At 43.0% G+C, this 23,266-nt stretch overlaps 1 protein-coding gene across 3 annotated transcripts in view; it reads right to left on the reverse strand.

The window, feature by feature from the left end:
- Positions 1 to 3,730: 3,730 nt before the first annotated feature.
- Positions 3,731 to 23,266, reverse strand: part of LOC117361507 (ras-related protein Rab-5B-like) — a 64,315-nt gene continuing 44,779 nt past the window's right edge. For all 3 annotated transcript variants that reach the window (XM_033946940.1, XM_033946942.1, XM_033946941.1), the window contains exons 3-6: positions 21,168 to 21,319; positions 15,912 to 16,034; positions 13,060 to 13,153; positions 3,731 to 4,818 (exon numbers count right to left, since the gene is read on the reverse strand). In XM_033946940.1, the coding sequence (XP_033802831.1) occupies positions 4,706 to 4,818; positions 13,060 to 13,153; positions 15,912 to 16,034; positions 21,168 to 21,319 (482 nt within the window). In that variant the 3' untranslated portion in view covers positions 3,731 to 4,705. The remainder of the gene's footprint in view (positions 4,819 to 13,059; positions 13,154 to 15,911; positions 16,035 to 21,167; positions 21,320 to 23,266) is intronic.

Below are 23,266 nucleotides of genomic sequence, written 5' to 3' on the forward strand. Positions count from 1 at the left end.
TGAGCTGCCAACAACTGATGTAATACTGAAGCCGTCCTCCTATCGGCTAAGGAAGAGGTTGCAGAATGGGAACTTAGGCTATGCTCATGAGGAACACGTCAAAAATGCTGTGTAGACTTTTGTTGGGCAGTCGGCTGCTTAGGTTGGTCACGTGGCTACTGTTTTTGCTTTCTAAGTGAAGAATGAGCAGGAATAGCAGCCTTAGAAACAAATCGATGCTGGTAAGAAGCAGCAGGCTTGAAAGGTCGAGGGGCCTGTGGCTTCTTCTTAGGTTTTACCAATGTGTCCCATCTGATCTCATGGGCAGAAAGTTTGTGTGTGGCAGTGTCGGTAAGAGTCTCCAAAGAGTTCATCACCCAGACACGGAGCATTTGCCAGATGGTTCTGGTGGTTTACATTCAGGTCAGAAACACGCAGCCACGCCTCATAGCCACTGACATGGCTGCTGCCTGAGAGGTGAGCTCAAACTTGTCATAAATAGAACGGACCATATATTTTCATAGTCAGAACAGTGGAGACAAGATTCTGGAAACGCTTGGTCTTGCATGCAGCAATGTATTTTTGGAATACTGAAAACGGCTTTACTAGGTGTTTTAGATAGCAGGAGAAGTAGAAATTATAATTTCCTGCTCGATTTGCCAGCATTGCATTTTGGTAAAGTCGTCTACCAAACTTATCCATCGTCCATCCCTCTCTGCCAGGAGGAAGGGACTCATAGACACTGGCCACAGAAGATTTTTTCAAGGTAGATTCCACCACAAGGGATTCATGAGGAAGCTGTGGTTTGTCGAAACCTGGAAGTGTCACCACCTTATAAAGTGACTCCAGTTTCTTGGGAGCCACCCAGAATGGAAAGTGGAGTCTCAAAATTCTTGTAGAACGTTTCTCTCAAGATAGCATGGAGTGACAGTCTCAACATCTCTTTTGGGGGCTGGTCATAATCTAAAGTTTCTAAATATTCTTTGCTATATTTAGAGTTTGCTGCCAAAGACATGTCAAGATCTGTTCCCATCTGGCGAAGAAATTTGGAAAATGAAACTTTTTCCGAAGGAGAAGAGGCTCTAATAGGAGAGCGGTGTGGTGAACATGAAGCAGAAGAGTCCTCCTCAGTGGTGGATGGCAGTTCTGGTTCAGAATCTTCCAACAAATCGGAATCTTGCAGCATGGAAGATCAATGATGGTGCCTCGGCCTTACTGGAGTGACCTCTCTGAAAGTTTGGGTTGAGGAAAATGGTACCCTGATGGTGGTCAGGTTGACTCCTGCATCAAAGGTGTCCACACCGGTGGAACATTGGGAACCTGTGTGGTCGGTGTCATGAGCTGCTGAGACTGGACCTGCACCGGGAAAGTCAGTGTCAACAGTGGCATGAGCTGAGTTGGCACCAACAATTGAAAATGCTCCCCTAGTTCTTCCCTAAGCAAGCTGTCAATTTTTTGCTTTAGGGAGAGCACCAGTACTATTTGCTTTTTCGCTGGTACCGCTGGTGCTTGACACAGTCTGGTGAGGAAGATGCTGATGTGGAGGCACTCACCGTAATGGGGACTGTGCATTTATGGGACTTATGCGAGATTGGCATGACTTGGCTCAATGCAGCTTTGACCTGTGTCCCTTAGGAGGAAGGGGAAGGCTTCTTAGCCGGCTTACCAAGAGGAATGGTGTACTGCGACACTGAAGTCAGTGTCAGTGGTTCTGCCGGTGTCGATGCTTGTGGTGTTGTCTTGGTTGGTGCGGTCGGTGCCGGTGCCAATGTCGGCTCTCCCTCTATGGCGGCACCAAACAGTTTTTGCTGTTTTAGACGACGATTCTTTAGAGTCATTTTTTGAAGAAAAGAGCAGCACGGACAAGTTTCAGGGCAGTGCTCGGGTCCCAAACACTGGAGACACCAGCAATGAGGGTCAGTCACAGAAATAGCCCGAACACAGCGACCGCACTTTTTAAATCCCGTCAGTATGCGTTACATTGATGGGAACACCACCTCAGCCCAATCGAAACTGGTGGCCAAGGTGGACGAAGAGGCCCCACCGGGCCAAAGACCCGCCAATGAGAGAGAAGGGAAAAAAAAAAAAAATTAAAGTATTTTTTTTTTTTTTTTTAACAAACGGAAAAGAAAAAACAGTGACTAAAGAATCACAAGTGCGAGAGCAGGAAAGCAGAGAAAAAATTTCAACAGCCGTTGAAAAAACGCGTCTGCTTAGCTCTGCAGAAACTAAAAAACCGTGCATCTAAGTCAGGTGGGAAGGCACTCGTGCATGCGCGGTGTGGGCTATCGCAAACTTTCTAAAGATATAGAGTGGTGATGCACTTTTAAAGTGTCCGCACCGGGGCACCGTCACCCATGTGTGAGAATATGCTGCCTGCTTGTCCAGGGATAATAAGCTCTACCTATAGGTATGTCTTCATTTCAAATTCATAGATTATTGAGTACAAATATCTTTAATTTTTCATTATTTTATTAGGAACACAAAATGTGCAATTTGAATTCATATACAATTTCTATTTTTTTGGTTTCATCGATTGATACTTCCATTATTATATTAAAATATGATATGCATACAATTTTGAATCAAGAATATTTGCAATTTTTAGGTTGTCTATGTTGTATGATGTTTTAGTGTACACATGTCTTTTGCGGTATTAAATTATACATTATGTGCAAATGTAAGTGATTTGAGTCCAGTTTTTATTATTTACACCACTTAGAAATATTATTATCTTTTTTTATTACCATCTTTATTATCAATTTTCTATTGTTTCCTTAAAATGTATTTCTTTGAATATGTACTTTTTAAATACGCTTTATGTTACATAAACTTTTAAGCTATTTATGTTTTTCTGTATATGTTCAGACTCCTGAGACAGGCCCATTTGGGGCCGAAACACGATCGTGTTGTGTCGAGTCTCGATATACAATAAAAGACATTGAGCACCAGAGTCTTCTTCGCTGATTGTTTTCTACTTTCCAAGTTTTTAGGAAGCTAGCATCGCCTGTTTTTCTGGGATCATGTATGTATGTATGTGCACATGGGCCTTAAGTACCAAATTCTCTCCAAGTGCTATTCTGTAAATATCTTACATATTTGACAGGTAAGTGTACACAGAGGCAGTCTCTTATAGAATATAGAACCTAAGCACACAAAGGGCTCCTTTTATCAAGCCGCGCTAATGGGGTTAGTGCGTTGGACATTTCATCACGCGTTAACCCCCTCGGCCGGCTAAAAATCTAACGCCTGCTCAATGCAGGCGTTAGCAGCTAGCGTGGCAGGCAGTTTAACGCGCGGTATTATGCGCGTTAAACCCTTACTGTAGCTTGATAAAAGGACCCCAAAATATCTGAGAAACCATTTACAGATGCTCAGTTATACAATTACCCCCTTAATGAGAGCAGGATACCAGTCTCACCAAATCTAGAAAAACAACCTTTCCCAGAATAGCTCTGTACTTGGTTTTTTCATTATACATGTTCAGTTATATAATTTTGATCAGTTTCCTTACAAATTAATGCCAAGGGTGGCTTTCTTTTGGGGTTTTTGTTTTTTTTTTTTAAACTAAAATGTCCTCACTAGGGAGCACTTTAAACTTGTGGCTAATCTTACTAAGTAGACATTTTGTACATATTTTAACAGTCAACACTTCACTGCATTATTTGTATACTGCTCTACTGTTAAGTACAAGTGAACAGTTTTATGCTCAAAACAGTTAAAAATGTCTTTTTGCAAAGATAGAATTATACAGTGTTTTAAAATAAATATAAGTGCATTTTTATTTCTTAATGCTAAATTTAAAAAATCTATATGTAAAGATGTTATTATCTGAAGGTACTTGTACAAATTAAAAAAATTTTAAACACATTTTGTATATTTTTTTCTGTAACAAAGGCATAACACAGTGACGGAGGCAATTTATATATATCATTAAGACAAATCTCTCACTGAGATAAATACAAACTGAAGATTAAAGTGCCATAAACAAACCAGTGGTGTCCTCTGCAAGCCAGAAGAGGAACCCAGAACAGAATTTGGTTCGTATTACATATGTAATAAGTGCACCCCCTTAAATGAGCAAGGAGGGATTTTTTGAGGACACGGGTATTGTTATGTGAGATCAGAGGTTATTTTTGCATGATCTGAAACATTTCTGAAATGCAGCTATCAATGGAGGGTTTTTTTTGGTCACCACAGATGAAAGTGTCAGAGAATGCTGACAGAAGTATTTTAGGATAAACTTCTCCATGGCCACCAGCAACAGTTGGTGGCTGCACTCGAGGCCACTTAAAGCTGTGTTGTGAGAACTTAATAATATTCTGGAATACCTTAGCAAAATGGTAGGCACAATCTCAGATCAGTGCCTCTTGCCCCGATGTATGACCAGTTTTGCAAGCACAGGTCCCCACATACTGGCAAACTGCTACAAAGGCCATGAAAAGCCTGTAGCCAGGCCTGCATCTGTGCTCTTGAATTCAAACAGTCCCATTTACCATAGAAATGCAGGACATGACTCATTCTAACAAATCATATTAAATGGTCAAGTATCAGCTCTATATTAGCAATGTATTTTGCTAACAGTATTTTTAGAACATATTTTTTGTAATAAAAAAAGAACAAAAGCAAAGTATATTACTTCCAATTCTATAAACAGGAAGCCATATCCTTATTATCCACTTTATACACTGTTCCATGACTTTTCTCCCCTGTTTAGAGCATCTTTCTATTTACCACAGCACCCCCTCCGGGGCTGCTGATCTGTTCCATGAAGAGTAAGACCTCTGTTTCTGGCTGCATGAGCTGGATTCTGTGTATCTGTTTTTGGCATTTTCTTTGCTGCAAAAAGTGAATAAAAATATGTCAGCCTATCAGTTAACTCCTACTAGAGAAACTAGTGTTTTAGGCACCTGTACCATTTACATGTTCCATTTGAAGAGATAGCTCTTAAGTATTAAATACATTATAACATCACTGAAGTTAACTGTTGATTGTAAACCGCCTTTATACTCTGGTAAAAGGCAATATATAAAAATTAATAAATCAAATCAAATAGGAGATTCCCTACACATGGCTTTAGCTCCTCAGGTTCCAAGTGTACAAGTTAGAGAATGACACAGGGACAAATTTGTCAGAACTCAATTTCCCCGTCCCATCCCCATGAGTTTTGTCACTGTCCCTTTCCCATTCCTGTAAGCTCTGTCTTAACTGCACAAGCCTCAAACACTTATGATTTTAAAGTGTTTGAGGATTGTGCAGATGAGGACAGAGCTTACAGGAATGTGGCAGGGACAGGACGGGAAAATGAGTTCCCACAAGGATGGGAAAAAATTTGTCCCCATGTCATTCTCTAGTACAAATCCACTTTTCTTTTAGTTTCAGAACCACATTATCAGGTTGGATCACACAAATATATGAAAACCACCCCTTCAAGTTATCCAAAAAGGAGGGCTAATTTTGCATTTCAACTACAATTCAGTACCAAGGAAGGATTACATTAATGCTGCTATGTTTCAAGATCAAAAATACTTACTGTATATACTCGAATATAAGTCGAGACCCCCTTTTCCCCCCCAAAAGGAGGAAAAATGGTTGGCTCAAATATAAGTCAGGCTCTGCATCCGCCTCCTCCCTGCCAAGCTCTACACCCAGCCCCCTTCCCTCCCTGCCAGGCACTGCACCCAACCCCCTTCCCTCCCTCTCCTGTCAGGCACTTCACCCAACCCCACTCCTTCCTTTCCTCTCCTGTCAGACTCTGCACCCAGCACCCTTCTTCCCTTCCTCCCTCCCCTATCAGGCTCTGCACCCAGCACCCTTCCTTCCCTCCCTCCCCTGTCAGGCTCTGCATCCAGCACCCTTCCTTCCTCCGTCATACTTTACAACCTCCCTCCCTCCCAGGGTCTGCATCCTGCCCTAGCCTCATACGCCGATCCCCGGTGGAGGTTCAGCGGGCAGGAATGAACTTTCCAAGTTCCTGCCCCGCTGCTAACCAGCTGCAGCGAGATCGTTTCTTCGGCTGCTAAGCAGCACGAGCAGAAGTGCGATTTTGGTGCTGCTGCTGAGTGGCTTCCTTACTGGCTCCTGCAAATTCTCGCGAGAATTCACGGGAGCCAGTAAAGAAGCCACTCAGCACCCAACAGCAGCACCAAATCACGCACCTGCTCGTGCTGCTCATTGCCGAAGAAACGATCTCACAGCAGCCGGTTAGCAGTGGGGCAGGAACTCGGAAAGTTATTTCTTGCCTGCTGCACCTCCACCGGGGATCGGCAGATGAGGTATAAGACTAGGGCAGAGAGGAGGGACAGAATGCAAAGACTTGTGGTGGCGGCCAGAAATAATTTTGGGAGGGGGCGTTGGCTCAAATATAAACAGGGACCCCCACTTTTTGGGCCAATTTTTTTGCCCAAAAATCCCAGTTTATATTCGAGTATATACAGTATGTCTTCACAAGAAAATTCTTTTCACAAGGGTTAATTTTCTAAATGATTTGAACTTGTAGAACACCAAACTCCTAAAAATGAAACAAGCTAGACGACTGGAAAGAATTTGGAAAAAAACAGGTGAATTGGCAGACCATAACAAATGGAGAGCTAACATAAAAAGCTACAAACAACTAATAAAAGACAAACGTAAAGCATTCTACTCTATTAAAATCAACTTGGCTTGCAATGGTTCACAAGGAATCAATACCAAAGAGCTGTTTAACCTGATCACAAACTTATTCGACACCACTCGCTACACTCTACCCTCACACAACATTAAGTTACCCTCTGCGAATGACTTAGCACTGCATTTCGATTCAAAAATCAAAAACCTAAGAAACTTTTCAACAAATGACCCCAGTGATCTTCAAATAGCTAACATACAAGGAAATGAAATACCAGCAGATATAATCTGGAGCTCCTTTCAAGACTTAGAATGGAATAATTATACCAAACTATATAACAAATGCTCTAAGTCATATTGCGTTCTGGACTCATGCTCCCCGGAAATTATGAAAATGGCGCCGTTAGAATTTAAACTATCGCTGCTGCACTACTTAGCCCATAACCTAAAAAATGGGAAGTTCCTCACTAACAACGGCCACATAATAATAACCCCAATCCTAAAAAATAGTAAAGAATCATCAGCTCTAGTAACCAACTACAGACCTGTAGCATCCATTCCATTTATTGTAAAAATCATGGAAGGATTGGTACACACCCAACTGATGGAATATCTTAACCAGTTCTCTCTCCTACATGAAACTCAATCCGGTTTTAGACCTTTATTCAGTACGGAGACAGTAATTGCGGCTATCTTAGATAATTTGCGTCTATTATTTAGCAAGGGCCTCAATGCTCTGATCATGCAATTTGACATGAGCTCTGCCTTTGATCTAGACGACCATGGGAAAATGCTACAATGTTTAGATGCTATTGGTATCAGGGATGAGGTGCTGAACTGGTTTTGTGGCTTCCTTGTGTCCTGTACCTATCAGGTACGGTTCAATTATGATCTCTCTGATACCTGGAGCAATTCATCCGGTGTGCCGCAGGGTTCACCGCTGTCCCCATTGCTCTTCAATGTCTACATGTCCTCACTGGGCGCGCAATTAACCCAGCTGGGAATAAAATTATTCAGTTACGCTGATGACTTTACGATCATCATCCCATTTGCTAACTCTATCTCGGAAACCATTCCCAAGGCATCAGAAGTAGAGAATGACACGGGGAAAAAATCTGTCCCCGCACCGTCCCCGGCCCACCATCCTCTGCACCGCCCCATCACCGCCGTTCCCTTCACCGCCCCGTCACCGTCATCCCTTTCACCGCCCCATCACCGCCACTGCCATCCCATTCACCGCCCCGTCACCGTCCCCTTCTAGCACCCATCTTCTTCCCTCCGCTCCCCCATAGTCTGGCATCTGTCTTCTTCCCTTCCAGCGTCTTCTCCCCACTCTGCCTTCCACATTTCCTTTCAGGGTCTGTTCCTCTCTACCCTCTTTCAATGTCTGTTCTATTCCTTTCTACCACTACCCTTCCCTCCCTCCTTTACCATCTGTTCCTTTCTACCACCCTTCTTTCATATCTTCTATCAGTCCCCCCACCATCACTAGCAGTCTCTCTTCTCCCTTACCATGAGCAAATAGAACTTCTGAAAATTGTATTGCTGAGGCATTATTTCTAGTACGCCTTTTTTTCCAGATGGATAATGACATCAATTTTATAATTCTTACTGTCTGCTCTGATTTCATTCACAATTTGGTTTGTGTTTGTACCTGAGGATTCCATGAAGCATTTAACCTTTTCTGGTCTCTTCTGTGATTTCAAGTTGATTCCTTCAATAATGGAGTCTCAAGGCAGTTGCAGTTGTCTATTTTGGGCTCTTTTGACATTGTTTAAGGGATTTCTTGTACATTTGGTGCTGGTCTTCTTTGATGAGGTCACTTCAGAATCTATTTCCAAGGAAGAGAAACTTTTTCCCTTTCACCTCCTCCTTCCTTGTGTGAGCCGGAATACGCGGTCCCCGCAAGCAAGTAATTTTATATCATTTTCATTCTATTCATTCATAGAAATTAAAGTCTAGATAATGCCAGTCACATAACAAAACATGATTTTACAAAAATAATTCCCTGCACAGTCAAGCCTGCAAGGATTACTAGATGTCTTTCAGCAGCTCCCCTCCCTCCCTCCCCCTTACCTTTGTGGCCAAGTCAAAATGATCTACCAACAATAAAATTTTAAAAACACAAAGCACGCTGTACGCAGAGAAAATGTTAATTATCATTTATATTCCGCGGGTTTTCAAAGAGGTCAAGGCAGATAACTTTATGCAATGTCACCTCAGTAACAACTATACAAAAATAGACAAATATTCCCCCTCCCTTTTTACTAAACTGCGAAAGCAGTTTTTAGCGCAGGGAGCTGCGCTGAATGCCCCACGCTGCTCTCGACGCTCATAGGCTCCCTGCGCTAAAAACCGCTATTGCGTTTTAGTAAAAGGGGGCCATAGTGCAAAATATAGACAGCAGATATAAATTCTCAAAACGGACACATTTTGATCACTAAGTTGAAAATAAAATCATTTTTCCTACCTTTTTGTCTGGTGATTTCATGAGTCTCTGGTCCTTCTTCTGGTCCTTCTTCTTTCTTCTCCTGCCCCCCCCCCCTCTTTCTTTCTCTCTCCCCCTGGCTCCCCTCTTTATTTCTGCCTTTCTTTCTCTCTCCCCCTGGCCCCCCTCTTTATTTCTGCCTTTCTTTCTCTCTCCCCCTGGCCTCCCTCTTTATTTCTCTCTCCCCCTGGCCCTCCTCTTTCTTTCTCTCCCCCTTGACCCCCTCTTTATTTCTGCCTTTCTTTCTCTCCCCCTTGACCCCCTCTTTATTTCTGCCTTTCTTTCTCTCTTCCCCTGGCCTCCCTCTTTATTTCTCTCTTCCCCTGGCCTCCCTCTTTATTTCTCTCTCCCCCTGGCCCTCCTCTTTCTTTCTGCCTTTCTTTCTCTCCCTCTTGACCCCCTCTTTATTTCTGCCTTTCTTTCTCTCTCCCCCTGACCCCTCTTTATTTCTGCCTTTCTTTCTCTCTCCCCCTGGCCCCCCCTCTTTATTTTTTCCTTTCTTTCTCTCTCCCCCTAGCCCCCACAAAGCCATCGTGCCAATTTCTCCACTTCCACGATTCTTTCCCTACCCTCACCCCCAAGCCAGCAGCCGATTTCTCCTTGCTCCTTCCCCGATGTCCTGAACTTCATCGGGCAGCAGCAGCATTCACAATTCACTGCTGTTGCCTGCTTCAGGCCTTCCTCTCTGTCGGGTCCTGTCTTCATGAAAACAGGAAGTAGGCAGGACCCGGCAGAGAACAAGGCCTGAAGCTGGCAACAGCAGCGAATTGTAAACGCTGCTGCTGCCCCAAGAAAGTAATGGAGCACGAGGCAGACCGCTTCTCCCCCATCCCAGCCGAACCCCCGCTGATCCTCCTATCTCTCCCCCCCAAGTGAACCTTTCTGACCCTCCCAGCGAGAGCAGCAAACCTCCTTCGCGGCTTTCTCCTCCCTCTGCCGCGTCACTGATGACGTCATCAGTGATGCGGCAGAGGGAGGAGAAAGCCGACGCTACTGGAGGGAGGTTTGCTGCTTTCGCTGGGAGGGTCGGAAAGGTTCACTTGGGGGGGAAGAGATAGGAGGGTCAGCAGGGGTTCGGCTGGGAGGGGGGAGAAGCGGTCTGCCTCGGTGCTCCAAGGCCTGGCGCCATTACCTTTTTCGCCCCTCCCGCCCCCCCCCCCCTTGGTACGCTACTGCTCTCCAGCTCTCCTTAGTTTGCCGGTTTTCTTTTTCGGTGACCGGCACGCGCGGCTGCTCAAAGTTCAATCTTCTGCTCTGCTGCAACTTCCTGTTTCCGGTTGGGTCAGAGCAGAAGATTGAATACTGAGCAGCCGCGCATGCGCGGCTCTTTTGAAAGCGTTCCGGTCGCCGAAAAAGAAAGCCGGCAAACTAAGGTGAGGTGGAGAGAGGAAGCTGGTTAAACGATCGAGCCGGCGTGCGGGTGGGGGCTGCGGGGACCGCACGATCCTTTATGCCTCACTGCGGTGACAAGACCATTCACCGCTCCACGGGGCGGTGATGGCCTTGTCCCCGTCCCCGCAGAGGCTGCTAATTTTCATTCCCCGTTTTTGGCGGGTTACCCGCGGCTAAACGCAGTAGCCGCGGGTAAACCGCCACCATGTCATTCTCTAATCAGAAGCTATAAATTTGATGGAGCAATGGATGACTGACTTCAAGCTCAAACTTAATTCAGAAAAAACAAAATTCTTAATTGCTTCGCCACATCCACTTAACAACAAAAATCCACTATGCACCTTAGTTACCCTATTCAATCTACCATGAAGATACTGGGTGTAACTCTGGATCAATGCCTAACCATGAAAGATCAGGTGGACTCCTTAATTAGGAAGGGTTTTTTCACTCTCTGGAAACTTAGATCCATCAAACCATATTTTGATACGTCAGCATTCAGAATCCTGGTACAATCCCTCGTACTAAGCCAATTCGATTACTGTAACATCGCCTATTTAACAATCTCCCAAAAGAATATGCAATGTTTACAATTAATGCAAAATGCAGCGGTCAGACTAATTTTCGGGCTAAAGAAATTTGATCACGTGACACCTTACTACCGGCAGTTGCACTGGCTACCAATGGAAGCACACGTAAAGTTTAAGTTCGCCTGCTTTTGCTTTAAAGCACTATACAGACTAGCCCCTAAATACATAACAGACCTTTTCTCCTTCTCAGCCAACAGACACAAGAGAAGCTCACATTCGAACTTTGTTTCCCCCCCAGTTAAAGGATGTAAACTGAAAAAACACCATGAACACCTTCTCTCACATCAAGCAGCATTATGGGATAAAGATCTAGAATAATTACTCTCGCTCACTATTTACGAGGAATTCAGAAAGCGTCTAAAAACTTATTTGTTCATAAAGTATCTAGACAACTGACCCACTCATCTCTTTCTCCTTAATGGTTCTTTTGTCCTATTACCACTTTCTTTCCTTAACCTCTTTTAATTCAATCAACTTGTACCTCTTTTAGTCTTTTGTAAACAGCATAGAACTTCACAGTAATGCGGTATATAAACTGTTATTATTATTATTATTATCATTCTACATACTTAAACAGGCAATTACAAAATTGCCCAGGAATGTATATGCATCATAAGTAGATACTCAAGACAACAAAGGGGGGCAATTCTTTACAGTGGTGCATAAATGTAGGTGTAATAAAGAAGCATACGTAGTGCCAATTCTATAACAGTGTCAACAGTGGCATAGCAAGGGAAGTTGGTGATTGGGGAGGAGGCACCTGGAATCACCACCTTGTGTGCTCCCCCACAAACTCTTTCCTGCCACCCTGACAGTGATGCGCCCCCTTGCTCTGCCACACTCCCCCCCAGGTCTTCCCTGCTGTCCTGAGGTTGGTGCATCACACATCCTCCCCTCATACCTCATCTCATCTTCACTGACAGCGAGCAGGCTGGAATGGCTGCTGTTCACGCTGGCTAATGCTTCCTTCAGACGTCACCTCCTGGCCCTGCGAGCAGGAAGTGATGCCAGGGGAGGGACAGGGCTGGCACAATGGTGGTTGTACAGCCTGCTTGCTGCCAGCAGGGTTCTGGGGAGGCACGTGATAATTGAGGCAGCATGGAAGAGCAGGGGGCAAACAGGAGAGGTGCTGGCACCCCTGCCAAGTAAGTGCCCCGGGTGGTCTACCTCCACCCCACCCCCCTCATTACACTACTGAGTGTCAAGGCATGCCTAACCTGTTATAGAATAGTAGCACAAAGCTGCTTTGGCATGTTGAAAGTTAGGTAGGACAGCTTAAACCAGGTCAATCAATCAAGTACAAGTATGGGCAATGTAACTTGTAAAGCTCTTCAGAAATGGCTGCAGTCAACAACAGGACATACACTTAATTTTTAAGCATCATTTTTAAAATCGCATAGGATACATTTTGCTAGAAGACCAAATGAACACTCTTATTTATTTGGATTTATTGTAGCTCACACCGTTTGAATAGCAGGTCAAATTGAGTTACATTCAAGTACAGCAGGAACTTCCCTATTCTTAGAGGGCTCAGAGGAAGGAGTAGCCTAGTGGTTAGAGCTACAACCTCAGAACCCTAAGGTTGTGGGTTCAAAACCCCATACTGTTCCTTGTGACCTGGGCAAGTCACTCAATCCTCCATTGCTCCAGGTGCATTAGATAGATTGTGAGCCCATAGGGACAGATAGGGACAAATGACAGTACTTGAATGTAAACTACTTAGACAATTAATAAGCAGTTTATAAATAACTAAAATAAATAAATTATTCTGTACCTAAGGCAATGAAGGGTTACATGACTTGCCCAAGAGCACAAGCAGCAGTAGTTGGATTTGAACTGGGCTTCCTTGGTTGTCAGCTTGATGCCTAACCACTAGGCTACTCCTCCACTCCACTCTTGAACTGTTTGCTAAAATAGCATTCTCCCTTCCCCCAACAACTCCATATGTCTAATGGATCAATTTACTAAGAATATTTCACAAGCATCAAGTGATATAGGCAAACTTACCTATTGCTAAAAATAAGTCATTGACATTCATAGCAGTCTTAGCTGATGTTTCCATGAACAACAAGCCAGTATCTTCAGCATATGCTTGTGCTTCCTGCAGAAGGAGCCATTAAACTTTTATAAGACCACCATCACATCAGCTATAATGGAAGAAGCAGATCAGTGCCAAAAAGACACCGGCATCAACATTTTATAAAGCATCTTGAAACCTGGGAAAACGGTTACTCAGTACATAACTTGTGAACTTTTTAAGTAACCATAAGAAACAATGCACATAACATTGTGAAAGATACAAGCAGTATAAAGGGCAATGCTGAAGAAATATGACGAGATAATTGAGACATGACATTTATGTTGTACTAATGAACAGTAATTTGATATACATTAGTCCATTTCTCATTGGGCTTTAAATCTGTGGTCTTTCTTTCTCATCTCAGAATGACGTATATGTAAAGCGAAGTCACTCACCGAGAACAGCAGGACTAGTATTATCATATCTGGGTGATGTCTCTGATGGAGCCCCAATGTGGACACTACTTTAACCTTTTGTTTGGACTTATGTAAAATCTTTTTATTAGAACTCAATAAACGATCAGATATGCAACAAAATATTACACAGTAATTTTGTACTAAACAATGCAAAAACCTACAAATATCCCCATTCCAACCCTAAACCTCCCCCAACTTAAGTAACATCATGTATTAGGAAAAAATGCATTCAATATACAAAAAAAAAAATCTCATGACTCATATCTGAAGAACAAATTCAGGGCCTAACTCCCCCAATTAATCTTTTTTTTGCAGTTTTTAATGGCATGGTAAATTATCATGCCAATTAAACTAATTAAAAACAATCAAGTTTCACTTGGAATTCAGTTAGACGTCGCTAGATGTCCCAGATTAGGGCACCTAGTAGTGTTTAACCCAGGCACCATTTGTAGAATTTTCCCCAATGTGTTTAGTAATGAAGAAATGTATTTAGCTATTACTGAGATAAGGTGAGAATCAGAATTTTTTCTGGTATGGAAGCTTCTATGGAGAAAATGCGCTACTTATGATCTACATCTACTGTTGTGGGGGGAGGGGTGGAATAAGTTTTTTTTTTTTGGTGGATGCAGAGCATGTTTACATTTACTATATAAGAACTAACAAAGTATCAAACCAAAGGTCTGTGAGAGTCATGTATGCAGTGTGTCCTGACTCAAAAAAAGGTTGAAAACCTCTACTCTAGGGTATACATAGGGGAGAGTGTGGCGCAGTAGTTAAAGCTTGTGACGGGACAAAAGCGCATGAGATTTCAGTGCGCCAACATTGCAGCGCAGACAATTCGGCGCAAGACCCCAGCGCGCCACCTAAAAACTTACTTTTAAAGAGCTCCGATGAGGGGGAACCCCCCACATTATAGAGAAAACTTAACTTTTTCCTTAAAAAAAAAAAAAAAAAAAATCAGGAAAAAGTTAAGTTTACTCTATAATGGAGGGTTCCAATCCCCCAACCCCCCTCCCAACGGCAGCGCGGAGTATGAAGTAAACCGGGGGGAGGGTCCCCACTCACATCCAGCGTTGAAGCTCTTTAAAAGTAACTTTTTAGGTGGTGCACTGGGGTCTTGCGCCGATTTGTCTGTGCTGCAATGTTGGCGCACCGAAGTCCTGCGCGCGAATGACTATGAACCATTAAAGCTACAGCCTCAGCATCCTGAGGTTGTGGTTTAGACCCACATTGCTCCTTGTGACCCTGGGCAAGTCACTTAGAGCTATATTCACTAAGCAAACCGATCGTGCACCAATTGGTTTGCGACCCCTTAATGAGCAAATTTCCCTCCGGCCTGATTCACTTACCTCTCCTGAGATCCGCTTCGAATCTATGCATGCAAATGAGGAGAAACGCATGCGAATTGGACAGCGACCCGATTCACTACACAAAATTTCACATCGGACAGGGCTGGCCGATCAACGGAAGAAGCGACTGCTGGGACCAGTCATTCAGTGGTTTCCAACTGCATATCCTGCTCTCTGCCCCAACTGAAGCACAAATCTCCTGCCCCGAAGTCCTGCCACCCTGCACTACCCTGAAGTCCTGCTCTCTACCCTGAAGTCCTGCCGCCCTGCACTGCCCTTCCCGTGAGTCCGTGGTTTTAACCCGCGAGTTTAAAGCGGGTTAAAACCATGGGCTCGCAGAGCTCAAAACTACTAAAAAAAAAAAAAAAAGATTGCGGGTCCAAGGGACCGAAATTTGGGAGCAGAAGGGGTGCTCGGTCCCTTCTGCTCCTAAGGTCTCCCACCCCCCCACAGCCTGGTCCTGGTCGGCCCAGGCGGTCAGGCCAGGCCCACCCACCCCGGTACCTGTAAAATAGTTGGGAGCAGGAGGGGTGCCTGGTCCCTCCTGCTCCTTGGGCAAGGCTCCCCAACATCTTCTGGAGCAGGAGGGCTGCCCAGATCCTTCTCCTGCTCCTACGCACTGCCAAAATCTTCAGGAGCAGGAGGAAACTGTAGGTAGTGTGTGGGAGGAGAAGCAAGAGACCTCTGCTTCTGGCTCCTAAGTTTTTGCCCTGGCTCCTAGATTCAAAGAAAATTTGTCAAGGCCTATCCTAGCCCATTAGCCTCATTGGGTATTTAAAAGTAGATTTGCTGCTGTTTGTTTCCCCAAATCTACTCATGAAAACTGTTCAGGAATCCTCAAAATAAAATGGAAAAATGTGCAGGCATATCAAAATCAAGATATAATATTCACTTATCTTTTATATTTAGTTCACAGAGCAGAATTACAAAGATCTAATCAAGATAGTAATTTACCTCCTTCTCCAAGACACTATCCTTACTCATATCAGACCATGCAAGATACGTATTTTTTACCTCATATTCCACCATTCTTTTTTCAGCCAAGTCAGCTTTGTTTCCGGCTAAGGCTATCACTATGTTAGGGCTGGCTTGCCTCTGTAGTTCTTTTACCCATGCTTTTGCTCTGTCAAATGTCTCCTAAAGAATCAAAGAACATACACACTTTACTGAGTAACACAAAGAAAAATATCCTTTTGCAAAGTTTCAGTGAATGCACATTATGCTACCAGTTGTGGAGGACCTTTTTAAATTGCTAGTATGATCAACCTGGATAAATGTTGCATTCTGTAATTTATAGCACATACTTGAAAGATATAGCCCTGATAAATCAATGTTTTAGTTTAAGGACAGGAAAAATTAGTAGGCGTAATGATATAGTTAAGATTCCAGAGAAGAGCTTCTGAAATGCATACTCGCTGAGAATATCCTGAAAACATGACTAGCTCTGGGGTCTCATTAGTTTTAGGAAATCCCACTCTATGGGGGGAGGGGGGAAGAGCCTAGGGAAATTACTGGTCAGAAAGACTTTTTTTCCTGTGCTATAGAATTAGATACAAATGCACAATGCTTCTACTTGACATTTTTTGCATGGTAGCAGACCTTTTTTTTTATACATGATTGCAAACTTTATCTTATTCATGATTACTGCATGGTGTGGCTGCACTTATATTACTTTAATAAGTAATTATGTATTAATATTTTTCTCTCTTAAATGACTACAATTTAATGGCATAGCTTCTGCAACACCATACAGCAGTGAAATCGTAAACTGTGTGCCGTGCACCGATTGATTTTCAGAGGGTTGTGTTCCTGAGGAGCTAGCTAAAATAAAAGTAGACAAAGAAATGGCGCCGGATGGTGTACATCCAAGGGTGCTCAAGGAATTTAGATAAGTTCTGGTGGCTCCGCTGATTGATCTTTTCAATGAGTCGGTAGTGGTACCAGAGGACTGGAGAAGGGCAGATGTGGTCCCTCTACACAAAAGTGGATGTAAGGAAGTAGGGAATTACATGCCGGTAAGTCTGACTTCTGTGGTAAGTAAATTAATGGAAACACTTCTAAAAACAGAGAATGGTGAAGTTTCTGGAATCCTGTGGATTACAGGACCAGAGGCAACATGGATTCACTGGAGGTAGGTCTTGTCAGACAAATCTGATCAATTTCTTTGACTGGGTGTCCAGAGAATTGGATAGAGGATGTGCGCTAGATGTGGTGTATTTAGATTTTAGCAAAGCCTTTGATAGTGTTCCACAAACGTCTAATAAATAAACTGAGTGCCCTCAGGATGGGTCCCAAAGTGATGGGCTGGATCAAGAACCGGTTGAGTGAAAGATGACAGAGGGTAGTGATCAATGGAGATCACTCTGAGGAAAGGGATACAAGTGGTGTGCCTCAAAGTTCTGTTCTTGGGCCTGTTCTTTTTAACATTTTTATAAACGATATTGCTGCAGGACTGTCTAGTAAGATTTGCCTCTTTGCGGATGATACCAAAATCAGAAATAGAATAGACACACCGAATGGAGTGAATAACATGAAGAAAGACCTGACGAAACTTGAAGAATGGTCTGAAATTTGGCAGCTAAAATTTAATGCTAAGAAATGCAAGGTCATGTATTTGGGCTGCAAAAACCCGAGGGAACAGTATAGATTAGGGAGTGAAAAGCTTATGTGCATGATAGAAGAGTGGGACTTGGGTGTGATTGTATGTGATGATCTTAAGGAGGCCAAATAGGTTGAAAATGTGACGGCGAAAGCTAGAAGCATAGGGAGAGGTATGGCTAGTAGGAAAAAGGATGTATTGATGCCCCTGTATAAGACTTTGGTGAGACCTCATTTAGAATATTGTGTACAATTCTGTAGACCGCACCTTCAAAAAGATTTTAAAAGGATGGAGTTGGTCCATAGGAAGGCTACTAAAATGGTGCGTGGTCTTCGTCATAAGGCATATGGGGGACAGACTTAAAGATCTCAATATGTATACTTTGGAAGAAAGGCAGGACAGGGGAGATATGATAGAGACGTTTAAATACCTACATGATGTAAATACGTATGAGTTCAGTCTCTTTCATTTGAAAGGAAGCTCTGGAATGAGAAGGTATAAGATGAAGTTAAGAGGTGATAGGCTCAGAAGTATCTAAGGAAATACTTTTTTACAGAAAGGGTGGTAGATGCGTGGAACAGTCTTCCGGTAGAGGTGGTGGAGACAGAGGCTGTGTCTGATTTCAAGAAAGCCTGGGATAGGCAGGTGAGATCTCTTAGAGAGAAAAAGAGATAATGGTTACTGCGGATAGGCAGACTAGATGGACCATTTGGCTTTTATCTGCCATTATGTTTCTATTTGGGTCTAAACTTTCTACAAAAAAAGAATTAATATTTTTCAAACAATGCTTTAATTTAAATATTAATTAAAAACATCACAGTCAATATACCATACAAACTCAAACATAGGATGCCTGGAATTCTCCAGCAATGCTCAGCTGCATCTTCCAAAGTGCTCAGTGCTCTCTCACAAAATTGCAAATGAAAAAAATCACAAGTGAAAAAAGTTCATTCAAAAAAACTCAATTTTAAAACAGTCATAGTCCAAAATCATCAATCCAACACATCTTGTTCATAAATCCAAGAGGTCAATACAATTCAAAAACCTCAAAACTTCCTCAACACAGTATGCAGTCTCCGGAAGTTCTTTGACATTATATGTGTTTCCCTTCCAGCTTTTTCAAGAGGAAGATATATGTAACTCTTTAGCAAACAGCAGACAGCCTCACATTGGGACAGAGTCCCCTGCAGAACTCCAATTTTGTGAGAGAGCACTGAGCACTTTGGAAGATGCAGCTGAGCCCAGGATGATCTGATGACTTCAGAAGATAAGAATTTCGGATAAGAACTTTAAGAGATAAGTACTCCTTCATTGTGATGGACTGTTAGAACTCTTAGATGATAGCTTATTTCAACTTAGGAGCATTGCTGGAGAATTCCAGGCATCCTGTGTTTATGAGTTTGTATGGTATATTGACTGTGATGTTTTTAATTAATATTTAAATTAAAGCATTGTTTGAAAAATATTAATTCTTTTTTTTGTAGAAAGTTTAGAAAGTTTTTGAAAGAATTAGGTATTACGAAGTAATACTCCCATTGTAGTGTGTGTGTCTATTTGGGTCTGCCATTAATTTGCTTAGATTTATGAGCCTAATTTAGGTTAATTTTTTTTCTCTGTCCTAAATCCACTCCTGCTGATACTCATTTTAAGCTTTTAAATTTAGGAGTTTACAGAAATTTTGAGCATAAATTTAGGAACACAGTCCGACTAGAGTCAAAGAAACCAAATTAGAAGCTTACTTCTCAAGTAAGGAGCATAAATTCTTTAATATCTGTTTCTGTGAGCGTTTCTCTAGATTTCTTCAAATAAAGTCTTTATAATTTTTTTTTTTTATTTATTGATTTTCATTTAAGTACAAAAATGTGCTTAACAGGAAATTAACAGAAATTAATACATCCAATTCACTGATGGATTTAGAAATTAAATTAAGCCAAAATGGCTGTGAAATAATATACCTTAATACATAGTCCTCAAATTTGGAGAGAGAAGGCAAGAAAGAAATTCTTCCAGGAAAGAAAACAACTTATTAATATTACTAAGGAAATTAGAGCATTAACTTTGGCTTTAATTACAGACTTGAATTACTTTATCCTTCACTGGGGTGCAAAAGAAATCCCTTTCCCTTCTAAAAAGAAACGCAACTGGTCGGGATCATAAAATATATACTTATTATCCTGATACAATAGGAAACACTTGCATGGAAATCTTAACTGAAAAGAAGCACCCAATGAAGTCACTTTATCACGATAACCTAAGAATTCTTTTCTTCTTAATTGTGTCCATTTGGAAACATCAGGATATACAAATATTCTTTCTCCTAAATAGGAAACTTGTTTTAAATTATAATAAAGCCTCAAAATTGAGTCTTTATCCTGGTGAAAAACCAAAGAAACTATTAATGTAGCCCGTCCTGTTAATTCAATATCTGATGATTCCAATATTGATGAAATTTCTTTATCTGTAGTTACATGTAGCTCTCTTAATGTTCTTTTCAAAAAATAAATCTTCTGCAAAGGGGGCAAATGCCCATCCGGTATTTTCAATGTTGAGGTTAGAAAATCATTAAAAATCTCCCTAGGTGTTTTAAATTTAGGTATAGGAAAATTTAAAATCCTTAGATTCAAACTCCTATTTTGATTTTCCAGATTTTCTATTTTACGCAGAAGAAAAGTTTTATCAAATACTTGCTGTTTGGTTTAAGATTTTATATCCGCCATAGTCTTCTGGATCTCCCCCATCTTCTCTTTTTGATCCTGAATATCAGTCTCGAGTTGTTTAACTTTAGTTGAAACATTAGCCATAAGGGAAATGAAACCGGAACATACCAATTGCAAATTTTCTATGGCTCCCCACAGTGAGTCCAAAGTAACCACTGCCGGCTTGACAAGAGGCTTGAGCTCTGGCAACTGAGGAAGTTCTTGCTCGGGTGTCCTCCTAACTTCCCGGATCTCTCCTCCCCTAAGCTCACCACCAGTTGTCTGCAGTGCTGTCTCCTCCAAAGATGCTCCCCCCGGAGTTACCGGCAATGGTATCGCCTCCACTCTCAGTTGTTCCTGAGGTCCCTCTTCACGGGGATCGATCACTGATGCCATTACCGGGGGTGGAGGAGGGTCAGGTCCCAAGGGGCTCAGCGATATCTCGCTGTCCATGCTGAGTCGCTCCTGGGGCTCAGCTAAGGAAACACCCGACGCCGAAGATAATGAGACTGCATAGGATGTAATGGCAGTCTGTCGCGGTGTTGAAGACGCTGACAAAGAAAGAGGGATACTTCTCTGCCTTCCCCTTCTCTTAGGCATGTGTATCGCAGGTAATTATTATTTTTAGCAAAAAGTTCGCTGCCGAAGCGGGAGCTTAAACACGCACGTCTGCTCTGGTCGCCATCTTGCCTCGCCAAGTCTTTATAATTTTAGAGTGCTTACTGACTAACTGTAAAACCTTTGTGAGGCTGTTCAGTCAGAACACTATCATTATTTTGAATATCCAAAGGCATTAAAAACTACAGGTATTTTGCAATAATCTTGGCAGGGAGGATAAGAAATGTCTGGGGTTTATAAAATTGCATAAAAGAGGTGTGAACACCCTCTTTAAAAATACCTCCATATGAAGACATGACTCTCCTATTTCCATATAGAAAACACAGGAGTTTCTCATTTCAATTCTGAGGTTATTACCGGCTTAGTGATGTCAAATACTACTATGGCAGCTTGGGCCCCTCTGTAATACATAGGTGCAAGACTGTGGTATCGCTCTTGACCAGCTGTGTCCCAAATCTCAAACTTTACTGTTGTGTCATCTAAGCACACCGACTGTGCAAGGAAAGCAGCTGCAAAGAAAATAAAAACAAAATGCATAAACATCTCCAAGCAGAGATAAGGTACAATTTCCAAAACTTAGTTGTGAAAAATAAGGGTTTTCATTCACAGATTGGCTGAATGCACTTAAATAGATTTCAGGAACATAGTACAGTGGAACCTTGGTTTATGAGCATAATTCATTCCAGAAATATGCTCGTAAACCAAAGTACTCGTATATCAAAGCGAGTTTCCCCTTAGGAATGAATGGAAACTCGCTTGATTCTTCCCCCCTCCCCCCCGAGGCCACCGGCGCTGCTCCATACCCCCCCTCCAAGAACTGACATCACACTCCCCCCCCCCAGCGAACACCTCCTACTGCGATCCGGCATCCCCCCCGAGCACCCAAACAGCATCCCTTACCCCGATTTGGCACCGGCACCAGCACCAACGCACAGGACATGCCAGTGCCGGAAGATCCTCCCTCTTGGCTGGGCTGGACCTTGAGCATCTGTGCATGCTCAAGGTCTTCTGGTGTCGCTCTCTCCGAGATTCTTGGAGATCTCTGAGAATCTCGGGGCGAGCAAGACCAGAAGGCCTTGAGCATATGCAGATGCTCAAGTCCCAGCCAGGCAAGAGGGAGGATCTTTGGGCACCAGAATGTCCTGTGCATTGGTGCTGGTGCCAAATCAGGGTAAGGGATGCCGGATTGCGGGGGTGCTCGTAAATTGAGTCAAGCTCGGTTTCTGAGGTGCCGATTTTGCAAATGGTTTGCTCATCTTGCAAAACATTCGCAAACCAGTGCACTCGTAAACCGAGGTTTGACTGTATTTACCATATATACTCAAATCTAATATGAGATTTTGGGGCCCAAAAATGGGGGACTCATCTTGTATTTGGGTCATCGCCTACCTGACCCCCTCCCAGACTTGCTACAAGCCTCCGCTGGGCCTGCCATATGGTCTGGTGGGGTGGGCCGAGACAGGAGGGATCCCTCCCATCTCCTGTCCTGGCTGACTGACAATTTGTTTTTTACTTCCCTCTCGCCTCCCCTGCGTACCTTTTTGAATCTCTGGTGGTCAAGCAGTGTACTGAGCTTTCCATGCTCCTGTTTCATGCTGAGCCCTTCCCTGAATGGCCGCTTCAGTTCTCGTGGCCCAGTGTACCGGGCATGAGCGAGCTTTCGCGCTCCTGCCCAGCACAGAGCCACTCGGCAGGGGAGGGAGGGAAGGGCACCTGTATATTACACACCCACCCATCTTATATTCAAGTCAATCGTTTTTCCTCCTTTTTTTGGGGGGGAGGGTACCTCGTCTTATACTCGGATCAACTTATATTCAAGTATATATGGTATTTTATTTCTTTACTGATGTACTCTGGCTTATATTCATCAAAAAGGCAAAATAGAAATGTTACAGGATTACTTTTTTTGTTGTTGTTGCTGCTATGTGCACAAACTCCTAACAACCATAAATTGACTAAGTAAAAAGCCACAGTGAGAGGAGGGGGGTATTTCAGGGTATACCGCCAATTTAGCCAAGTAATTAAATCCCAATTCTAAGTAACTAAGTCCTAATTCTCAGGGGTGGGGCCCAATGAGCTCACTGCCAGAACGGAAGCGCCAAAGGCTGTAACACCCCTAGCTGCCACATAAGAATTGCTGCTGTTGGGTCAGACCAGTGGTCCATCGTGCCCAGCAGTCCGCTCACGCGGTGGCCTTTAGGTCAAAGACCAGTGCCCTAACTGAGACTAACCTTATCTGCGTACGTTCCGGTTCAGCAGGAACTTGTCTAACTTTGTCTTGAATCCCTGGAGGGTGTTTTCCCCTATGACAGCCTCCGAAAGAGTGTTCCAGTTTTTTACCACTCTCTGGGTGAAGAACTTCCTTACATCTGTACAGAATCTATCCCCTTTTAACTTTACAGTGCCCTCTCGTTCTCTCTACCTTGGAGAGGGTGAACGTCCTGTCTTTATCTAAT

Source organism: Geotrypetes seraphini, chromosome 5 (genome assembly GCF_902459505.1).
Source record: "Geotrypetes seraphini chromosome 5, aGeoSer1.1, whole genome shotgun sequence".
Classification (NCBI taxonomy): domain Eukaryota; kingdom Metazoa; phylum Chordata; class Amphibia; order Gymnophiona; family Dermophiidae; genus Geotrypetes; species Geotrypetes seraphini.